Below are 17,446 nucleotides of genomic sequence, written 5' to 3'. Positions count from 1 at the left end.
AGGGAAAGACACAAAGGGGAAGTGAGAAATCACCATCCATGCGGAATAGTCATGATGGGATTCTTTCTCCATCTCTGTATTTATCTGGAATTTGGGACATGAACACACAGGAGTCCAGTGTTTTGTTTTCTTTTAAAATAATTATTTCATTTTATTTATTTTTATATTTTAAAATTTGATCAGAGAAAGACAGAGAGAAAGGAAAAAGGAAAGTCAGAAAGCAAGCCATCAAGTCCAGAACAGTTAGCCATGAGAGAGTCCAATGTGTTAACCATCATGTCACCTGTTGGCCCCATCTAGTGTGTTTTGTAGGTTGCAGGTACAGGAACAAAGATCCTGGCTTAGTCATGTGTGATTCAGCCACTGTAATCACACCACGCACTGGCTGGGCCCATATGTGCCCTTTAAGAATAACCAAGTTTAGCCTCTAATTAGTCCAAGCCAGATTTTGTTAGTCTGAGTTTTATGAAAATCCATGTACAAATCACTCTTTGGGAAACATCCTAGAATTTTTCCTATGCACTACAATCACTCCTCCATTGTTTTTAGAAAGAAAAAAGAGAGTACATCTCACAAGACCACAGAACTGGTGGCAACTCAATCCATATTGAGCTCCCACAAAAAAGGGTAGAGATGATAAAATAGAGGGATTACTTGATAGATATGAACTGTCCAACTCTACATTTAATGCAGTCCTAATTTGTAAATTCTATCTTTAATACAGCTTCATCCATTTCTGAGGAAAAGCCAGTTGATAAACAGCATTGTGTATAACAAGCCCCTGGATGAAAAAAGAAAAATGATACAGTATGATATCCTCAATCTTGTGAGATTTTCTAATCACAGTTTGCTGTTGGTTAAAGTAGGAGATTTTGTCTACAGAAGCACCAAAGATCAAGGCTTGGTCATCAATGAAGAGATGATAAAATGGCCTGTTAATTTCAAGGAGGGATGATGTCATTTCAATGTTAAATATATACAGATGTATCTGAACAGGGTCCTGAAATGAAATTGTGTGACTGCCCTTTTCTGTGTGCTTCTTTTGTTTTTGTTTTCCAATATTTTTATTTTATATTTTTATTTATATTTAATCACTATACCTTTTACAGTGTACAACATTTTCCCCAGCATTAGTACAGTGCATATAGGACAAGACAAAGACATTACCATATACATTATCATTAGCAAATAGCTTTTTATTTTTGTGTCAGTTATATGTACTTGTTTTTCCTCTGTATTCCTCCTCCCATAATACCCACCCTCATATTATCCCTATCCATACTATCTGTAGTATCTACAGTTGCACTCGATGCTCCTATACTTTCCAATCTTTTAGTTTCTATTAAAGAGTGCAGACATTCATGTATTTTATTTGGTTTTAATTTTTTTATATGTTAAATCACTATACTTAGTTTGTAAAGTGAATTTTCCAACATGAATACATTGCACACCAATCCAGTTGGGAATACTATAAATGTCATCATCAACAAAGAATAATCTATTTTGTGTCCCATAAATGTCTTGCCTTTCTATTTTTCTTCTTAATGTCTTTCCTCACATTCTCCTTCTTCTCCCACCCACTTCCCACACTAACTTATCATTCAATTTGATTTTTACGGGGCCAAAACGTGCTGTAGTGGTAAAGAGCTGAGTTTTCACATGACCAACCATGGTTTTCTGTCCTGGATCTGGTGACTTGAAAATTATACCTGGCATTTTGAATGTGTGTGCATGCCCAAAATCCTGAGAGGATAATGAGGGAAAGAATTTAAGGCATGACCAACTTCCAGAGAATTAATTTTTCACTTATTGCTTTTTTGTTTGTATCTGCTGAAAGCAAATGACCTATGGCAGATATCTAAGGAATAGTTAAACTCTTGCCTCAGTAAAAATACAAATTATTTTTTAAAATCTGCCTTTTTTTCTTTTTTCCTTTTATTTAAATTTTTTTTTCATTTCACTTTCTTCCATACATTCAATCACATTAGTATTTGTCTTACAAAATGGATATTTCAACAGGTGAACATTTCTCCCTAGTACTGTTGATAAAACTACAAAATATCTTCAACAGATAATGCCACATCTCTTTGTGCCATTAATGCTTTGCATTCCTGTCCCTCCCCCAAATGTTCTTCCTCAGACTCTCCTCTTTCACACACACTATATCTGGTATTTATATCTATATACTGTGTTTCTATATCCTTTAGTCAATTTGTTTCTGTTATAGAGGGCGGACACTTGGTATATATTAAGTGGGGACATACAATGCCTCTCCTTCATAGCATGGCTTGCTTCACTCAGCAGTAAGTCTTCCATATTCATCCATTTCCTGTCAAAATCCAGGGTTTTGTTGATTTTTTTTATGGCTGAATAGTATTCCATTGAGTATATGTGCCACAGTTTTTCTAATAATTCATCAGTTCGTAGGCATTTGGGTTGTTTCCATGACTTAGCAATTGTGAATAGGGCCGCAATAAACATCGATGTGCAAGCACTTTTCCAATGAAGTATTCTTCTGTCCTTTGGGTAGATACCAAAGAGTGGGATTGCTGGATCATATGGTAGTTCTATTTGTAGATTTTTGAGGAATCTCCAAATTGTTCTCCACAGTGGTTGGACCAATTTACATTTCCACCAGCAGTGTAAGAGAGTTCCCTTTTCACCACACACCCGCCAGCACATATCATTTTTTGTATTTTTAATCTTAGACATTCTGACTAGGGTTAGGTGCTATCTCATTGTTGTTATCCTGACTTTATACTATGTGACTTTGCTTACATACATTCTTACTATAGAAAAACATCTGTTTTCAATATGCTGATTTGTTTTCTTATGTTTGTTCAAGCAGCAGTCCAATTAAAATCAATCTGGTTTTGGATATGCAAACATACTTGAACATTGCTTAATGAGAGAAATACATTTTTTAATTTAACTTAATTTTTATTTTAGATAGATTTTTGCAGTAGGGCATGTGTGCTTGCCAGTGAAGCAAAGAGATAGAGCTAGAAATTACCCCCTGGGGAGATGGCCATGCCACAATTCCTTTCCCTCCATTCTCCTCTCAAAATTTTGAGTTCACATGCATTCTCACCCAGTAAGAATCAAGCTGCCAAATCTGGGACTCAAACTGCACTTAGCCTTAAGGGAGCCCAGTAACATAAACAGTGTGCCATCTGCTGGTCCCCCAAAAATTCATTTTTAGGAAAGTTTGTCATTGCGTGAACATAATAGATTGCACTTACACAAACCTAGATAATATTGAACATTACGCATGAAATTTATATGGTCTAACCTATTATCTTATGGGACCACTATCACGTATGCTTTTCATCATTGATTGAATTGTCTTCTACCTTTGTAGAGTGCATGATTCTTTCATATATATGTCTATATGTATGTGAAAGTGTGTGTGTGTGACTTTGTGTGTGTCTAAAAAAAATTCCTCTATATATCCTGAAACCCCTTATCATTTGTCAATAATATCCTTCTTATATATTGATATTCTATAAACACGAGAGTACAGATTAAAATATTATTCATGTTTTTGTAGATACCATTCACATTGCCTCTTGTCATGTTGCATACCATTTTTTAAGAATTATTTAATTTGTTATTTATCATTAGCCTTCTTCAATTTGATGAGAGAGAGAGAGATTGAGAGAGAGAGAGAGGCAGAATGTGAATGCCAGGATCCAAGGGTCAAACCATAGTTTGGCATGTGAGAATCCAGTGCCTTATCCAACCCACCACCTGCCAGCCTCTTGTATATCATTCTTTGTTGTACTAAACATTTCAGAGCATTAACTATAATCTTAGCCAATTAGATGAGGCAGAAGATTTATACAACAGGGGCCAGCAGATGACGTAGTAGGTACAATGCTGGACTCCCATATGACTGACTACAGTTTGAGTTTTGGACCTGCTGTCTAGAACCTCATGCTGAGTGCATGTGCATGCATGCCTCCCATCCTGGGAAGAGATGGCAGAAAATTGATTGTGATGTGGCCATTCCTCCTGTGGGCTAATTTCTCACTTTCTCTCTCAGTGTCTCTGTTTCTTTCTCTCTCTCTCACAAGTGCACACACCCTAACGCAAAAAATCTTTTTAAAAAGATTTACATAACAATCATACTTCACACGTCTATTGTGCTAATATATGAAAAGCAGTGCTCTACTAATGTCAGAGTCTAGAAATGGATTAACCACATTCTTATCATTCTGCTGGTACATGAGATTTAAGTTAACTTTTTATTGTGTACCTATATATCACATTAGATATTTTAAAAATCTAGGACCAAAAATTTTCTACACAACCAGATATGAGGATCTAGTATAAATAATTTTGGGAACACAGCTTTTCAGAATGTTTACCTTGTAAAACCTGCATTGAGATTGTTTTGAAAAAAGTGATTACATAAGAGAAAAGAATGACACAAGGGATTATTTCAGATATGTATGGGGTACAGTAATTAGGTACTTTAGAGATATTTGGCAAATAATACATAAAGAGGGCTGGCAGGTGATGTGATGGTTAAAACACTGGACTCCCACAAGGTTGACCACAGTTTTTGTCCCAGACCTGTGGCTTGCTTTCTCACTTCCCTTTTCTCTCTCTTTGTATTTTTGTTCAAATTTAAAAATAAAAATAATAATAATGATAAATATAGTTAAATAAATAATTTTTACATAAATTTAAAAATAGTAATAATACATAAAGATCAGAGGGAAGCATACTAGTTCTTCATTACAAGTCTTTGTAAGGGTGGCCAACAGGTAGCATAGTGGTTAAGTTCTGGACTCCCACATGGCTGACTGCAGTTTTGAGTCCTGAAACCAGAGACTTAAAACTCATGTCTGTCATATGTGCATGGTTGCCTCAAACCCTTAGAAGACAATAAAGAGTGGATTGCAGTGTGGACATCACCCCAGTAGTGTTTTTTCACTTTCTCTGTTTCTCTGGCAACTGTATGTACCCTATAGCAAAAATCTCTCTCTAAAACAGAACAATTAAAAGAAAACCTAACTAATATCAATGTGATGGGAGTTTAAATGATACACAATGTTGAACTATTAAAGGCAATAATTTTCTCCAAAGTGGAGAAAAATAGAGACATCTCATCAAAACAGTTTATAACATATTATTATGACTAATAATCCTCTTTTATGCTCAGACTCCAGAATCTGTGTGTAGTCACAGCTGTGTTCCTGGATTTCAAAAACTTCCCCAAGAAGGAAGACCTGTTTGCTGCTTTATTTGTGTCTTGTGCCCAGAGTCAGACATTTCAAACCAAACAAGTATGAAATATATTTGTGTAAGCTGTTATCTAGCCATGCTCATTCTATTAGCTCAATTCTGAAATGATTTCCAATAGTCACCCTTGCACTTTAGTGCTGGGTAAAAAAATTTTTAACTTTTTTTTTTTTTTTTTTTTTTTTTTTGCTATAGAGCATATGTGCTCACCAGAAAGACAGGGAGAAACAGAAAGACAGAAAGTGAGAAATCACCCCCAGGAGGGATGGCCATGCCACAATACCTTCTACTTCATTCTCCTCTTGGGATCTTGGGCATGCATGCAGACGCACCCAGCATGAGTTTAAGCCACCAGGGCTGAGACTCAAACTGCGGTTGACTACATGGGAGTTCAGCAACATAGCCGTTATGCCAAAAGCTGGTCCCAAAATATTTTAAAGTTGGGTTTTTTTTTTTTTGAGAGGTTTTTGCTATAGGGCGCATGTGCTCGCCAGACAGAAAGAGAGAGACAGAGAGTCAGAAAGTGAGAAATCACCCCCCAGAGGGGATGGCCACGCTGCAATCCCTTCTCCTCCATTCTCCTCTTGGGATCTTGGGCACACATGCACATGCGCCCGGCATGAGTTTATGCCACCAGGTCTGGGACTCGAACCGTGGTCAACTACATGGGAGTCCAACAATGTAGCCATTATGCTAACTGCTGGTCCCAATACTTTAAACTTTTTTAACCATGCTCAAATATACCTGTGCAATTAAGAACAAAGAATTGACTAATATCAGAATATTGAATTATATTGCAGGAAGAAAAAGAAACATAGTTTAAAGATTAAAGACTCAACATTCTAATCAATTTTATACTTAGGCACCTCAAAATTTGCTGTCATACAAAATATAAAATCAAACAATTGTCAAAATAAAATGTGGCACTGGCAATGGTAAAATATAGAAAATTTTAAAAAAAATAATGCTTCAATTTTTCGAATATATATGGAATAAATATGGTTTCAATTATTCCATAAGTATTAATTTTAGGCATTCTAACAGTAGAAATTGTTTTGATTTTCATTATTAGTAAAAATATTTATGATTAGGTTAGAATATGCCAAGAAAAAAATGTTTATTTTCTTGTGAATGACAAGAAAATGAGTGTGTAAAGGAAAAAATAAAAATAGAAGTATGGAGACAATCCATGGCATGGTGGTCAAAGTGACTGAATTTCACATGACCCAAATAGTGACTTTAGTCCTCAACCTGATGACTTGGAAAATACACCAGGAGCTTGTATATTGTGAAAAATAATGATAAGGTGAAAATATGGTGCAGAAGGGATTGTGGCATGACTATTTTACAGAGGTGGTGCTGTCTCAAGTTTTTTCTTTCTCTGGGTGTCTCTCTCTAGTGAGTGAATGTGCCTCACAGCAAGTTTTTTTAAATGAACAATATGGTTCCAGCAGGTGGCATGGTGGCTAAGGGTGCTGAACAGCCACGTGGCTGACTGTGGTTTGAGTCCTGGACTGGGAAGGTTGGTTTCTCACTTTCACTCTCTCTCTGGTTGAACTAAAAAAATAATAATAATATAATAATCTGAAAAAATAAAAAGCTATTTGATGATGATGGAGATTTTAATGTCTTTGTATTGACTGATATGCAATGTATTCCTTCTGGAAAAATAAATGTAATACACTGTAAAGTCTCAATGGAATGTAAACAAGATTATGATAATAAATAAAATTAATAATAATAACAAATTAAATTAAATAAATAATTTTTAATGAATATTAGGGACCAGTAGGTGGTATGATTCATAAGGTACTTGAATTCCACATGACTGATCATGATTTGAGTCCCAGACCTGGCCACTTGCTTTTCCACTTCCCTCTGTCTTTCTGTCTCTGTCTCTCTATGCTGAACACAAATGCCCTAGAGCAAATTTTAAAATTAATAATCAAAAAAATTAAAGAAATATATTTAAAAAGAAAAAAATGAATAGAGAAAGAAAAGATTTTGGAAACAGAAGAAAATAAACACATTCATGTGGGTGCCAAACCTATTCCTGAGACAAAAGTCTGGAGTATTTGCTGACTTTTAGAATAGAAATAGTTAATTCAGAAAAAAATGTGATTAGCTATCACTCTAATTGTTTTTTTTTCTAAAAACCGTTTATTTACTTTCATCACTATTATTATTATCAAAATTTGCTATAAGTCATGTACACTCACGAGAGAGATTTAGGAAGGGAAAGTGAGAAAGCAAGTTACCGTGTCTGAGACTCAAACTGCAATAAGTCTTGTGGGAGCCTAGGACTTTTTTATTAACACGGCTTTTCCCAGCATGAGTACAGTGCATATCAGACAAGACAAAGACATTACCATATACACTGTCATCGTCAAATAGCTTTTTATTTTTATGTTAGTTATATGTACTTATTTTTCCTCTGTTTTCCTCCTCCCCTAATACCCACCCTCAAATTATCCCTATACTTACTATCTGTAGTACCTACAGTTGCACCTCATGCTACTGTACTTTCCAATCTTTCAGTTTCTACTAGAGTGCAGACATTCATGTATTTTATTTGGTTTTAATTTCTTTTATACATTAAATCACTATATGTTACTTAGTGTGTAAAGTTAATTTTCCAACATGAACACATTTCACACCAATATAGTTGGGGATACTATACATGTTACCATCAACAGATAATAATCCATTTCTATGCCCCATAAATGTCTTGCCTCTTTTGTTCTCCTTAATGTCTTTCCTCAGACTCTCCTTCTCCAATCATCTTCCCACACTAGGATCTTAACTGCCATGACACCTGATGACCCCCACTGTAATTCTTTGTGAAGATATTGAGTTGTAAAAGTCACGATGTATTTTTAGTTATTTTTTCTTTTCTATGACTTTTTTGACAGCCCAATAACATTGTCTCAGTATTACCAAAAGTAAATAAATACTTGAGTAAATATTAGACATGCCACCTATTTTTCTAAAAAAAAGTAATTGAAATGCAGACATACTTATTAATTTCCATAATCTCTGTGTCTGCTTTTCTGCTACATAACAACAGAAGTATATCCAACAGAAACCACATAATGTATAAAGGAAAAAAAATTACCAGCTTCCCAAAGAGAAAAAAAAGTTTTATGAATTATGTTTTCATATGTATGTAAATAGATAACTCAAAAAGAACATTCCATCTTTCTATCATATAATTATAATACCAATTCCTCAAACAACAGCTATATAAAAGCAATAAAATGCCATTAAAGATTTAAATGTTTTAAAACAGTTTTCTGAGACCTGCAGTTGTCATAGTCATTTATTGTTGAACTCCAACATGGCCAAATGCAGTTCGAGTCCTGAACATGGTGCTTTGAAACATTGCCAGAACTGGGCCAGTGTGTGTACATGCCCAAGATCTTAGGAAGAGAATGGAGAAAAAAAGATTACAGCATGACCATTCTCTCTGAGGGTGATTTATTACTACAGTTTTCTGAGACCTGCAGTTGTCATAGTCATTTATTGTTGAACTCCAACATGGCCAAATGCAGTTCGAGTCCTGAACATGGTGCTTTGAAACATTGCCAGAACTGGGCCAGTGTGTGTACATGCCCAAGATCTTAGGAAGAGAATGGAGAAAAAAAGATTACAGCATGACCATTCTCTCTGAGGGTGATTTATTACTTTTTCCTCTCACTGTGTCTGTTTCTTTCTCTTTCTCTCTGGCAAGCATGCATGCCCTAAGGCAAAAACCTCTACAAAAGAAAATAAATTAAACCTGTTTGCAACATTTACATAGGATTATTTATGATAATATTGATAGAAAAATTAAAATGTACAATAAGAAAAGTAGGTTCACAAAGTGACATCCTATATACAAGGAAATATCAATAGAAATTAGGATAGAGGTAGAAGTTATGATATTCCAGGAGAACAAGATATTTTTTGTTTTCTGAATATTAAAAATAAAACTATGCATGTCTGTCATGAGGAACAACTATGATAAGCCATGGAAATTTAAAGTTCATTATAAGGAAAACAGAGGAGAGTGTAGAGAAGAGATCTGGGGTAAATTGTCATCATTGATAGTATCATTCAGAGCCACAAGATGGACCAACCAAGATCCTCAGATGCTGAGTTCCTGTTTTAAATCATTTTGGTGCCACCTGAGGCTGAAAGAATTCTCCCAGTGTCATCAACATAGGCTCTTAATTTGGTATATCTTGGTATTACCTTGGGGATTCATCTGTGGAAAATTACACAAAAGTCACCATTTTCTTTAACATGACAATCAATTTGTGAAATTGAATTGCTGGATCTTTGTTTTGTCACCAGATGCAAAGCAGTGTATCCAGTGCCCAGCTCAAGAGTATCCAAACAGTGAAAGAACTCACTGCCTCCCCAAGCCTGTGACATTCCTGGCTTTTGAGGATGCTTTGGGAACAGCCATGGCCTGTATGGCTCTGTGCTTCTTTGTCCTCACAGCTATAGTTTTGGGAGTCTTTGTGAAGCACAGAGACACTCCCATTGTCAAGGCCAACAACCAGGCTCTCAGCTTTATTCTGCTCATCTCCCTCCTGCTGTGCTTCCTCTGCTCCTTGCTCTTCATTGGCCATCCTAATACAACCACCTGTGTCCTCCAACAAGTTGCATTTGGCCTTGTGTTCACTGTGGCTGTTTCCACTGTTTTGGCCAAAACCATTACTGTGATTCTGGCATTCAAAGCCATGAGGCCTGGAAGAACCATGAGGTGCTTGCTGCTATCAGGGGCTTCCAACTCTGTCATTCCCATTTGCTCCTTGATCCAAATTATTATCTCTGGAATTTGGCTGGGAACTTCTCCCCCTTTTGTTGACATAGACTCATATTCTGAGCCCAGAAACCTCCTCATTGTGTGCAACAAGGGCTCAGTCACTGCATTCTATGGTGTCCTGGTCTACCTGGGCTTCTTGGCTCTGGGAAGCTTCACGGTGGCTTTTCTGGCCAGGAACCTACCTGACACATTCAATGAAGCCAAGTTCCTCACATTCAGCATGCTGGTGTTCTGCAGTGTCTGGGTCACATTTGTCCCCGTATACCACAGCACCAAGGGGAAGTTCATGGTGGCCGTGGAGGTTTTCTCCATCTTGGCCTCCAGTGCAGGGCTCCTAGGTTGCATCTTTGCCTCCAAGTGCTATATTATTTTGATAAGGCCTGATAAGAATTCTTGGAAAGCTTTAAAAAACAGAAGAGTTTCCGAATAAAGTATAGGGTTTATGTCATAAGACTGTATCACAACTTTAGGGTTTTAAACCAAAAAGGTACTGACTTTACATTCTTATAAAGTAATTGAAAATGACTGTATTCTTAACTTCATTTTAAAAACAATCATTGTATGCATCTAGTCTTTGACAGTTATGATACTTTCAACTATGATTGGTGTCTTAAATTAATGGGTATTTTTTACATTAAGGGTACTGATTAATGGCAAAAGTTTATTAACTATTTTGTATATATTGTGTTCTCCTAAAAAGCTTTTTACTTCTATATAGTCAGAAATAATGTCTTTACTTCCATAGCTGGTTTATTGGTTTGTATCTTCTCTCTCTTTTTTAGGAACCTCTTGTTTTATTTGACTTTATTTTTAATTTTTATGACTACAATTTATTTTAACTTGAACAAAGAGTCAGGGAGAGTGAGAAAGCAAGCCTCCAGGTCTGAGACTTAAACTGCTGTCCATCATGTCAGATTCCAGTGCTCTCAACTACTACACCACCTGCTGGCCACTGAAATTCAAAAGTGATGCCAAGAACATAGGCTGGGGAAAAAATAGTACTTCAATAAATGGTGCTGGATATAGTGGTTATCTATGTCAGGAAAAAAATATATAAACTTAAATGTAAGACACAAAACAGAACTACAGAAGAAAAAATAGGGGAAAGATCTCAGGTATTTTGGGCGGCACTGATTTTTAAAAAAAGGCCTAAAAATCAGAGACAATGAAAGAAAAAAATATACACCTGATTTTATAGCAACAGGATGAAGAGACCTGCTTCAGGAGAGGGTCAGTGTTTTTTTTTTCTGACACTTTTTTAAAATTAATTTACATTAAGTCCCTAAGTATCATCACAGCATACAAAATATGATTTTTCCATCCAGAATATACTGCATAGTGGCTTAATCATACATGTTATTGTCAATAATTTTCCACTTCTAGTTGAATACATACATATGTATATATACACAGACACTACCCTTATTTATGACCCTCTGCTCTTTCCCACCCTCTTCTCACACTATCTCTGGTGTCTATATTTGTCTTCCATTCCTTTTCCACCACATTTTATTAATCACACAATTTCTTAAATAATCTAACTTTTTTCAATAGCAAGTTCAGCTGGTAATTTCAAGAAAAGCATTTTTAACTTTCAAAAATCAATGACATGCTAAGGAACTTGGCTTAAAACTTAAAGTCAGGAAACAGGTTAGGATTCTGTTCAAATAGTAGGGACACAAACTTATTAACAGCTCAAGACAGGACAGAAATCCTTAAAACTGGAACACAAAGCCTAGAAGAAAATCAGCAATATTTTAGTCAGAAGTCATAAAATGCTACTTCACCAGTTCAGTCTCATGTACTTAATCTATTTTCTGTTGTGGATCGATCTTCCTGATTAAATTCTGGGATATAATAGTCAACTCCGGACTTGTCCCTATAATTCGGTTGACCATTTTCTTAGTTTTTGAACTCTTATTTCTGTGTGTCTGTGTTTAATTTTCCTGATATAGCACTCTCTTGAGAACTTCGAAATCTGGTCTGGTGCTGGTAAATTATTTTAGGTTGTGTTTATTGGAAAATTTTCTTGTTTTTTTCTTCCCATATGAAGGATAATCTTGCTGGGTAAAGTATTCTTGGTTGAAATTGTTTTTCCCTTAACACTTTGAATATATTTTCCCCTTCTTTCCTTGCTCACGTTGTTTCTGATGAGAGGTCTACTGTTAGCCTGATGGGATATCCTTTGTAGGTAACTTGCTGTTTCTCTCTTGTCAATCTTAATATCTTGTCTTTGTCTGTGGTTTTGGTCAATCTGGCTATAATGTGTCTTGGAGAAAATCTTCTTGGGTTGATTCTATTGGGGGTCCTTTGTATTTCTTAGGACTGTATCTTTGAGTGACCCTCTAGGTTTGGAAAGTTTTCTTACAGAATTTCATGGAATAAATTGTCAATGCCCTTATGAATCTCTTCAGCTTCTGGAATACAAATTTTCCAGATATTTGGACATTTGATGGTATCTAGTATTTCTCATATCTAATATTCTGTAGTATATTATTCTCATTTTTGGGGGGTAATTTTCTGTCTTCGTGGTGGATTTTTCTAGGCCAGCAATTTTCTTTTCTACATCTGAGATTCCATTTTCTGTATGATCTAGTCTGCTTTTAATACTTTCAAGGGAGATTTTGACTTCCTGTATTATAGCCTTCATCTCTAACAGGTCCCTTTGATTCTTTTGTGAAGTGTGTAATTCCTCTTTTAGATCTTGCCAGAGTTTTCTCACCTCCTGGAACTCATCAGCTCCTTTCTCCTTTCTCTTCTGCAGTTTATCATCTCTCTTTTCTTTCATCTCTGTTAGCTTCACCACTTTGAATATTCTAAATTCTTTATCAGACATTTTCATGATTTCCATTGAACTCTGTGGATGAAGAGGATTTATTCATTTCCCTGGGAGGAGAGGTTATTTTCTTGCTTTCCCATATTTCTTGTGTCCCTGCAGTGATTTCTAGTCATCTGATGGATGGCGTGTTTCTTCCTAGACTTGAAGTTCAATCTGAGCGTTCAGGAGTGCACAGAAAGAGGTGATTTGGAATCTCTTTGCCATTCTGTTTTGATCCCTTTGCACAGCAGATTTAGTAGATATTGAGGAATATGTTAACCCTAATAGTATTTGGATGTTTGGCTATAGTTCCCTTAGATCCTTCTAGAAACACTGTGAATGGAGATTGAGGAGCAGAGAGATGAGATAAAAGAAAAAGAAACATAGAAAGAGAGAGAGAGAAAAAAAAAACCAAGAAACAGAGGGAAAAAAGAAGGAAAAAAGGTATATAAAAACTAAAAAAAATTATTGTTTTTTTTAAAAAAAAAGTAAAAAATGAAAATTAGTTCTTAGGAGTCATGGAGGTGTCTTCTGAGGTCTTCTTGCCTCACCTAGATAGGAGAGGGAGAGAGGTTTATTAACAAGAGAAATGAGGGGCTGAAAGCCGAGAAAATACTTTACCTTAAACATTTTTAAAAAGGAAAAATCACAAAAGATGAGAAGACAGAAGCAGAGAGAGACAGCGACAGAGACCGAGATCAAGAGAGAAAGCTTGTGGGGTTCCCTAACACTCAGGTTTGTGGGCTGAAGGCTGAATTATCAGTAGAAATCTTTATTTCTCTTTTTTTCTCGGAAGTCACTAGTTCTCAGGAGCCATGGGCATGTCTTCTTCTGAAGGCCCCTTGCCTCTCCTCAATGTATTTTCAATATATTCAACTAGTGAAGGATTAATATTCAGAGTCTATAAGAATGTCAATAAACCCAAAAGAAAAAAAAAAACAAAACAAAACCCTGATTACAGAATAAAATCAAGACATGAGTAAACATTTCTAAAGAATACATTTAATAGCGATGTGGAAAAATACTCATTATCACTAATTACCAATTAAATATAAATCAAAACTACAATGAGGTTTCACTTTACCCTAGTTAGAATGAGCATTTTCTATGAGGCAAAAAATAACAAATGTGAAGTGGTAAAACATGACACACTGCAAGGTTAACTTACATGGTAAGATTTAAAGTTTACATCTCAAGATCTCCCTGAGTGTACTGGGCATACTTGTACCCACGATGTGGGACTGAATGGGGCTCAGGGTAGATAATGTGTTGAGATGCTTCGGGGATGCCTGTTTCTCTATGGATCTCTCTAGTCCTCTTTTTGTCTCTTTTACTCATGGAAAGAAGAAACTTTGATGCCATCTTGTGTTTTTGTTTGGGGGGGTTGCCATAATGCACATGTGCTCACCAAAGAGACAGAAAACGAGAGGGAAAGTAAGAAATTACCACTCAAGGCCTATCCATATCACAATCTCATCTACTCCTTTCTCCTGTAAGGATTTTGGGCACACAGACACACAAATTCTCTCTCTCTCTCTCTCTCTCTCTCTCTCTCCACACACACACACACACACACACACACACGCTCATTGTGATTTATAAGCATCTTGATTTATAAACCTCAAACCATAATGGATCATGCTGGAGTCCAGTGCCTAAATCATTACATCACCTGCTAGCTATTTTGAATTTTTTTTTAAATTAACAATGCTGAGCCAGTAGGGGGCATGGTGAATGTGCTAGATCCCACATGGTCAACTACATTGTTCAAGTCCCTGACTGGATGGCTTAAAAAATGCACCACACATGTGTGCATGCATACCCAAAATAGTACAAAGAGAAAGATGGCAAAAGGATTGTGGCTTACCCATATCCCTTAACAGGTGCTTTCTCATTCTCTTCTCTCTCTCACTGGCTACCTCCAGTGACAAATGCACATGCCCTATAGCAAAAATTAAAAAAATAAATAAATAAAACCTAACTGTATTCTGATTCAGTTATTTGCAACAGACTTATCAAAGACTAACCAGAAAGTTCCCTGTAAGTCCCTTAAGCATGACCACTGTTCCTCTTTCTGCTCTGGCTGTGAAGGAGTGGGGCTGTGCCCCAGCAAAAGATCAGCAAAGACCTGGGAGGCCAGGGAGGTTTGGGTAGAATATCTGGGCTGGCCATAATCCATCATTGGGTGGATCTCACTGGTCCCTAAGTCTCCTTCAGGAGGCTGGAGTATCCCTAGTCAGAAAAAGAAACCTTGTAAGGCATCTCTGGGCTGACCTGTTCTCCTGGGATTAGACATGGCTCCTAAAATATTTCCGTTGTTTCTTTTTCATTTTTTTTCTTTTTTATTTCACCCTTTTTTATCTTCACTCTTTTCTTAATTTGTCATTTGGCTTTAACTTATTTTAAGTCTTAACATATTTTACAAATCTATGCTGATAGCATATCTTTTAGTTTAATCCTTTGAATAAGTTGTCAAAAGCATAATTGCCAATAACATATGTACTGAAGTTTTAGTTTTTATGTGATATTGAACAATTGCCTGAAGATAATTATGAAATACAATGAAATACAACTTAGTCTGATTTAGATAATAAAGAATTCAAGAGCCAGCATGTAGCATGGTGGTTAAGGCACTAGACTCCGACATTGCTAACTATAATTAAGGTCCCAGAAATGGTGGCTTGCTTTCTTTCACTCTCTCTGGTCAAATTTTAAAATTAAAAAACCACCATAATAATTAAAATTAAATAAATAATTATTTAAAAGAGCATTCAAAGGTAAAAGTTAACTTAATACTAAATCTCAACACACTGATTTTCAAAAGCATCTGGTTTTACAAATAATTTACAAAGTATGCAAAATGTTCTTTGATAGTAAAATATTCTTTATTTGATAATATACTAAAACTATTCTAAAATATCTTTCAATAAGTAAAAGACAGTGCTTTAGAAACAGGGAATTCTTGGGGACCAGCAGTTAGCATAATGGCTATGTCGCTGGACTCTCATGTACTCAACCATGGTTCAAGTCCTGGACCCAGTGGCTTAAACTCATGCCAGGCGCATGTGTATGTGTGTCCAAGATCCCAAGAGGAGAATGGAGGAGAAGGGACTGCGGTGTGGCCATCCCCCCCGGGGGGTGGTTTTTCACTTTCTGTCTCTCTGTCTTTCTCTGTCTTTCTCAGAGAATTCCCTGCCTGAGCACATTGGGTTCATGTGTTCCCCCCATATGGGGCTGGTTTGGGCTGGGAGACGAATCATGGCACCAAGATCCTGGTTGTGATCTCTATCTTTCTCTGTCTCTCAGTCTCTCTTGCCCATGGGACATACAAATAAATTGCTTTAAAAATACTTTTTGAGCCAGCCGGGTGGCATGTTGACTAAGGCAGCTGGATCTGTAATGGAAGAGTGCAAGGTTCAAGTCCCAGACCTAGCAGCTTGGAAATAAGCTTGGCATGTGTGCATGTGTACACAAAATCCCAAGAGGAGAGTAGATAAGAAGGGATTGTGGGGACCAGCAGTTAGCATAATGGCTATGGCACCGAAATCCCATGTAGCTGGCCATGGTTCAAGTCCCAGACCCAATGGCTTAAACTCATGCTGGGTGCATATGCGTGCGTGCCCAAGATCCTGAGAGGAGAATGGAGGAGATGGGAATGCAGCGTGGCCATCCCCCAGGGGGGTGATTTCTCATTTTCTATCTCTCTGTGTCTCTCTGTCTTTCTGGCCATCACATGCGCCCTATAGCAAAAACCTCTCCAAAAAAAAAAAAAAAAGAAAAAGAAAAAGGGCTTGTGAAAAGGCCCTTACTTATGGGAGTGATTTTTCACTTTCCCTTTTTTTCTCTCTCTCCCACACACACATTCTATGACAACAACATAAAAAGCTAAAAGCTAAATAAAATTGTTTTTCTTTTCATCAACATGAGTTTAGTAAAAATAATTTATGAAGAATAGGAATATGGGCAGTGTGACATATATGCTGATCAGGGGTTTTCTGTGGTGTTGAGCTGTAGTGAGGCTGCACATACACAGGGGTAAAAAATTTTTTGCTCTCCATGAGTCATGGCAAAATTATAGCACATTTCTGATCACGTAGTTTCAGTTCAGAGTAAGCACACTTTTAAGGGGATCCTCAGTGACCCACTCCCTTGTACAATACTATATGATGAAGGCTTAACTCATCAGTCCAGAATATAAGAGCCAGCAAATTCCAAAAGCCTGTCCTGGAAGTTTGGTTCTGGGTAAACCACCTTTGAGTCCTTAGAATATCCTCCCAGATCACGTTTCCTTATGCCTGAGGCTCTGGGCCTCAGTATAGCTATTTGAGTTCTGGGGCCTAGAGATAATCATAACCATTGTATGAGCCATGAAGTTATCTTATCCCAAGACCAGATACCACTCAATAAAAATCCTGACATCAGAACCAGGATGGTGCTGAGCTTAAACTGAAGCAAGTTTGGAAGATGCTGGTGGTTCCCTGATCTGAAGGAATGTTTTCCAGATCCATGGCGCTTGCACGTGAATGAGATGTGTGAGATTTAAGTTTCAGACCCAGGATATAGAA

General features: G+C 36.7%; 1 protein-coding gene across 1 annotated transcript in view; it reads left to right on the top strand.

The window, feature by feature from the left end:
- LOC102475412 (vomeronasal type-2 receptor 26) overlaps window positions 1-10,493 on the top strand; it is a 19,211-nt gene extending 8,718 nt beyond the window's left edge. The window contains exons 4-6 of the mRNA XM_027768926.1: window positions 725-930; window positions 5,161-5,294; window positions 9,586-10,493. Coding sequence (XP_027624727.1) covers window positions 725-930; window positions 5,161-5,294; window positions 9,586-10,493 — 1,248 coding nt within the window. The remainder of the gene's footprint in view (window positions 1-724; window positions 931-5,160; window positions 5,295-9,585) is intronic.
- Window positions 10,494-17,446: the final 6,953 nt, after the last annotated feature.

Source organism: Tupaia chinensis, unplaced genomic scaffold (genome assembly GCF_000334495.1).
Source record: "Tupaia chinensis unplaced genomic scaffold, TupChi_1.0 Scaffold148019_1, whole genome shotgun sequence".
In the NCBI taxonomy this organism is placed as follows: domain Eukaryota; kingdom Metazoa; phylum Chordata; class Mammalia; order Scandentia; family Tupaiidae; genus Tupaia; species Tupaia belangeri.
The sequence above is the reverse complement of the archived record's forward strand: the minus strand, read 5'-3'. Positions and strand labels throughout refer to the sequence as shown.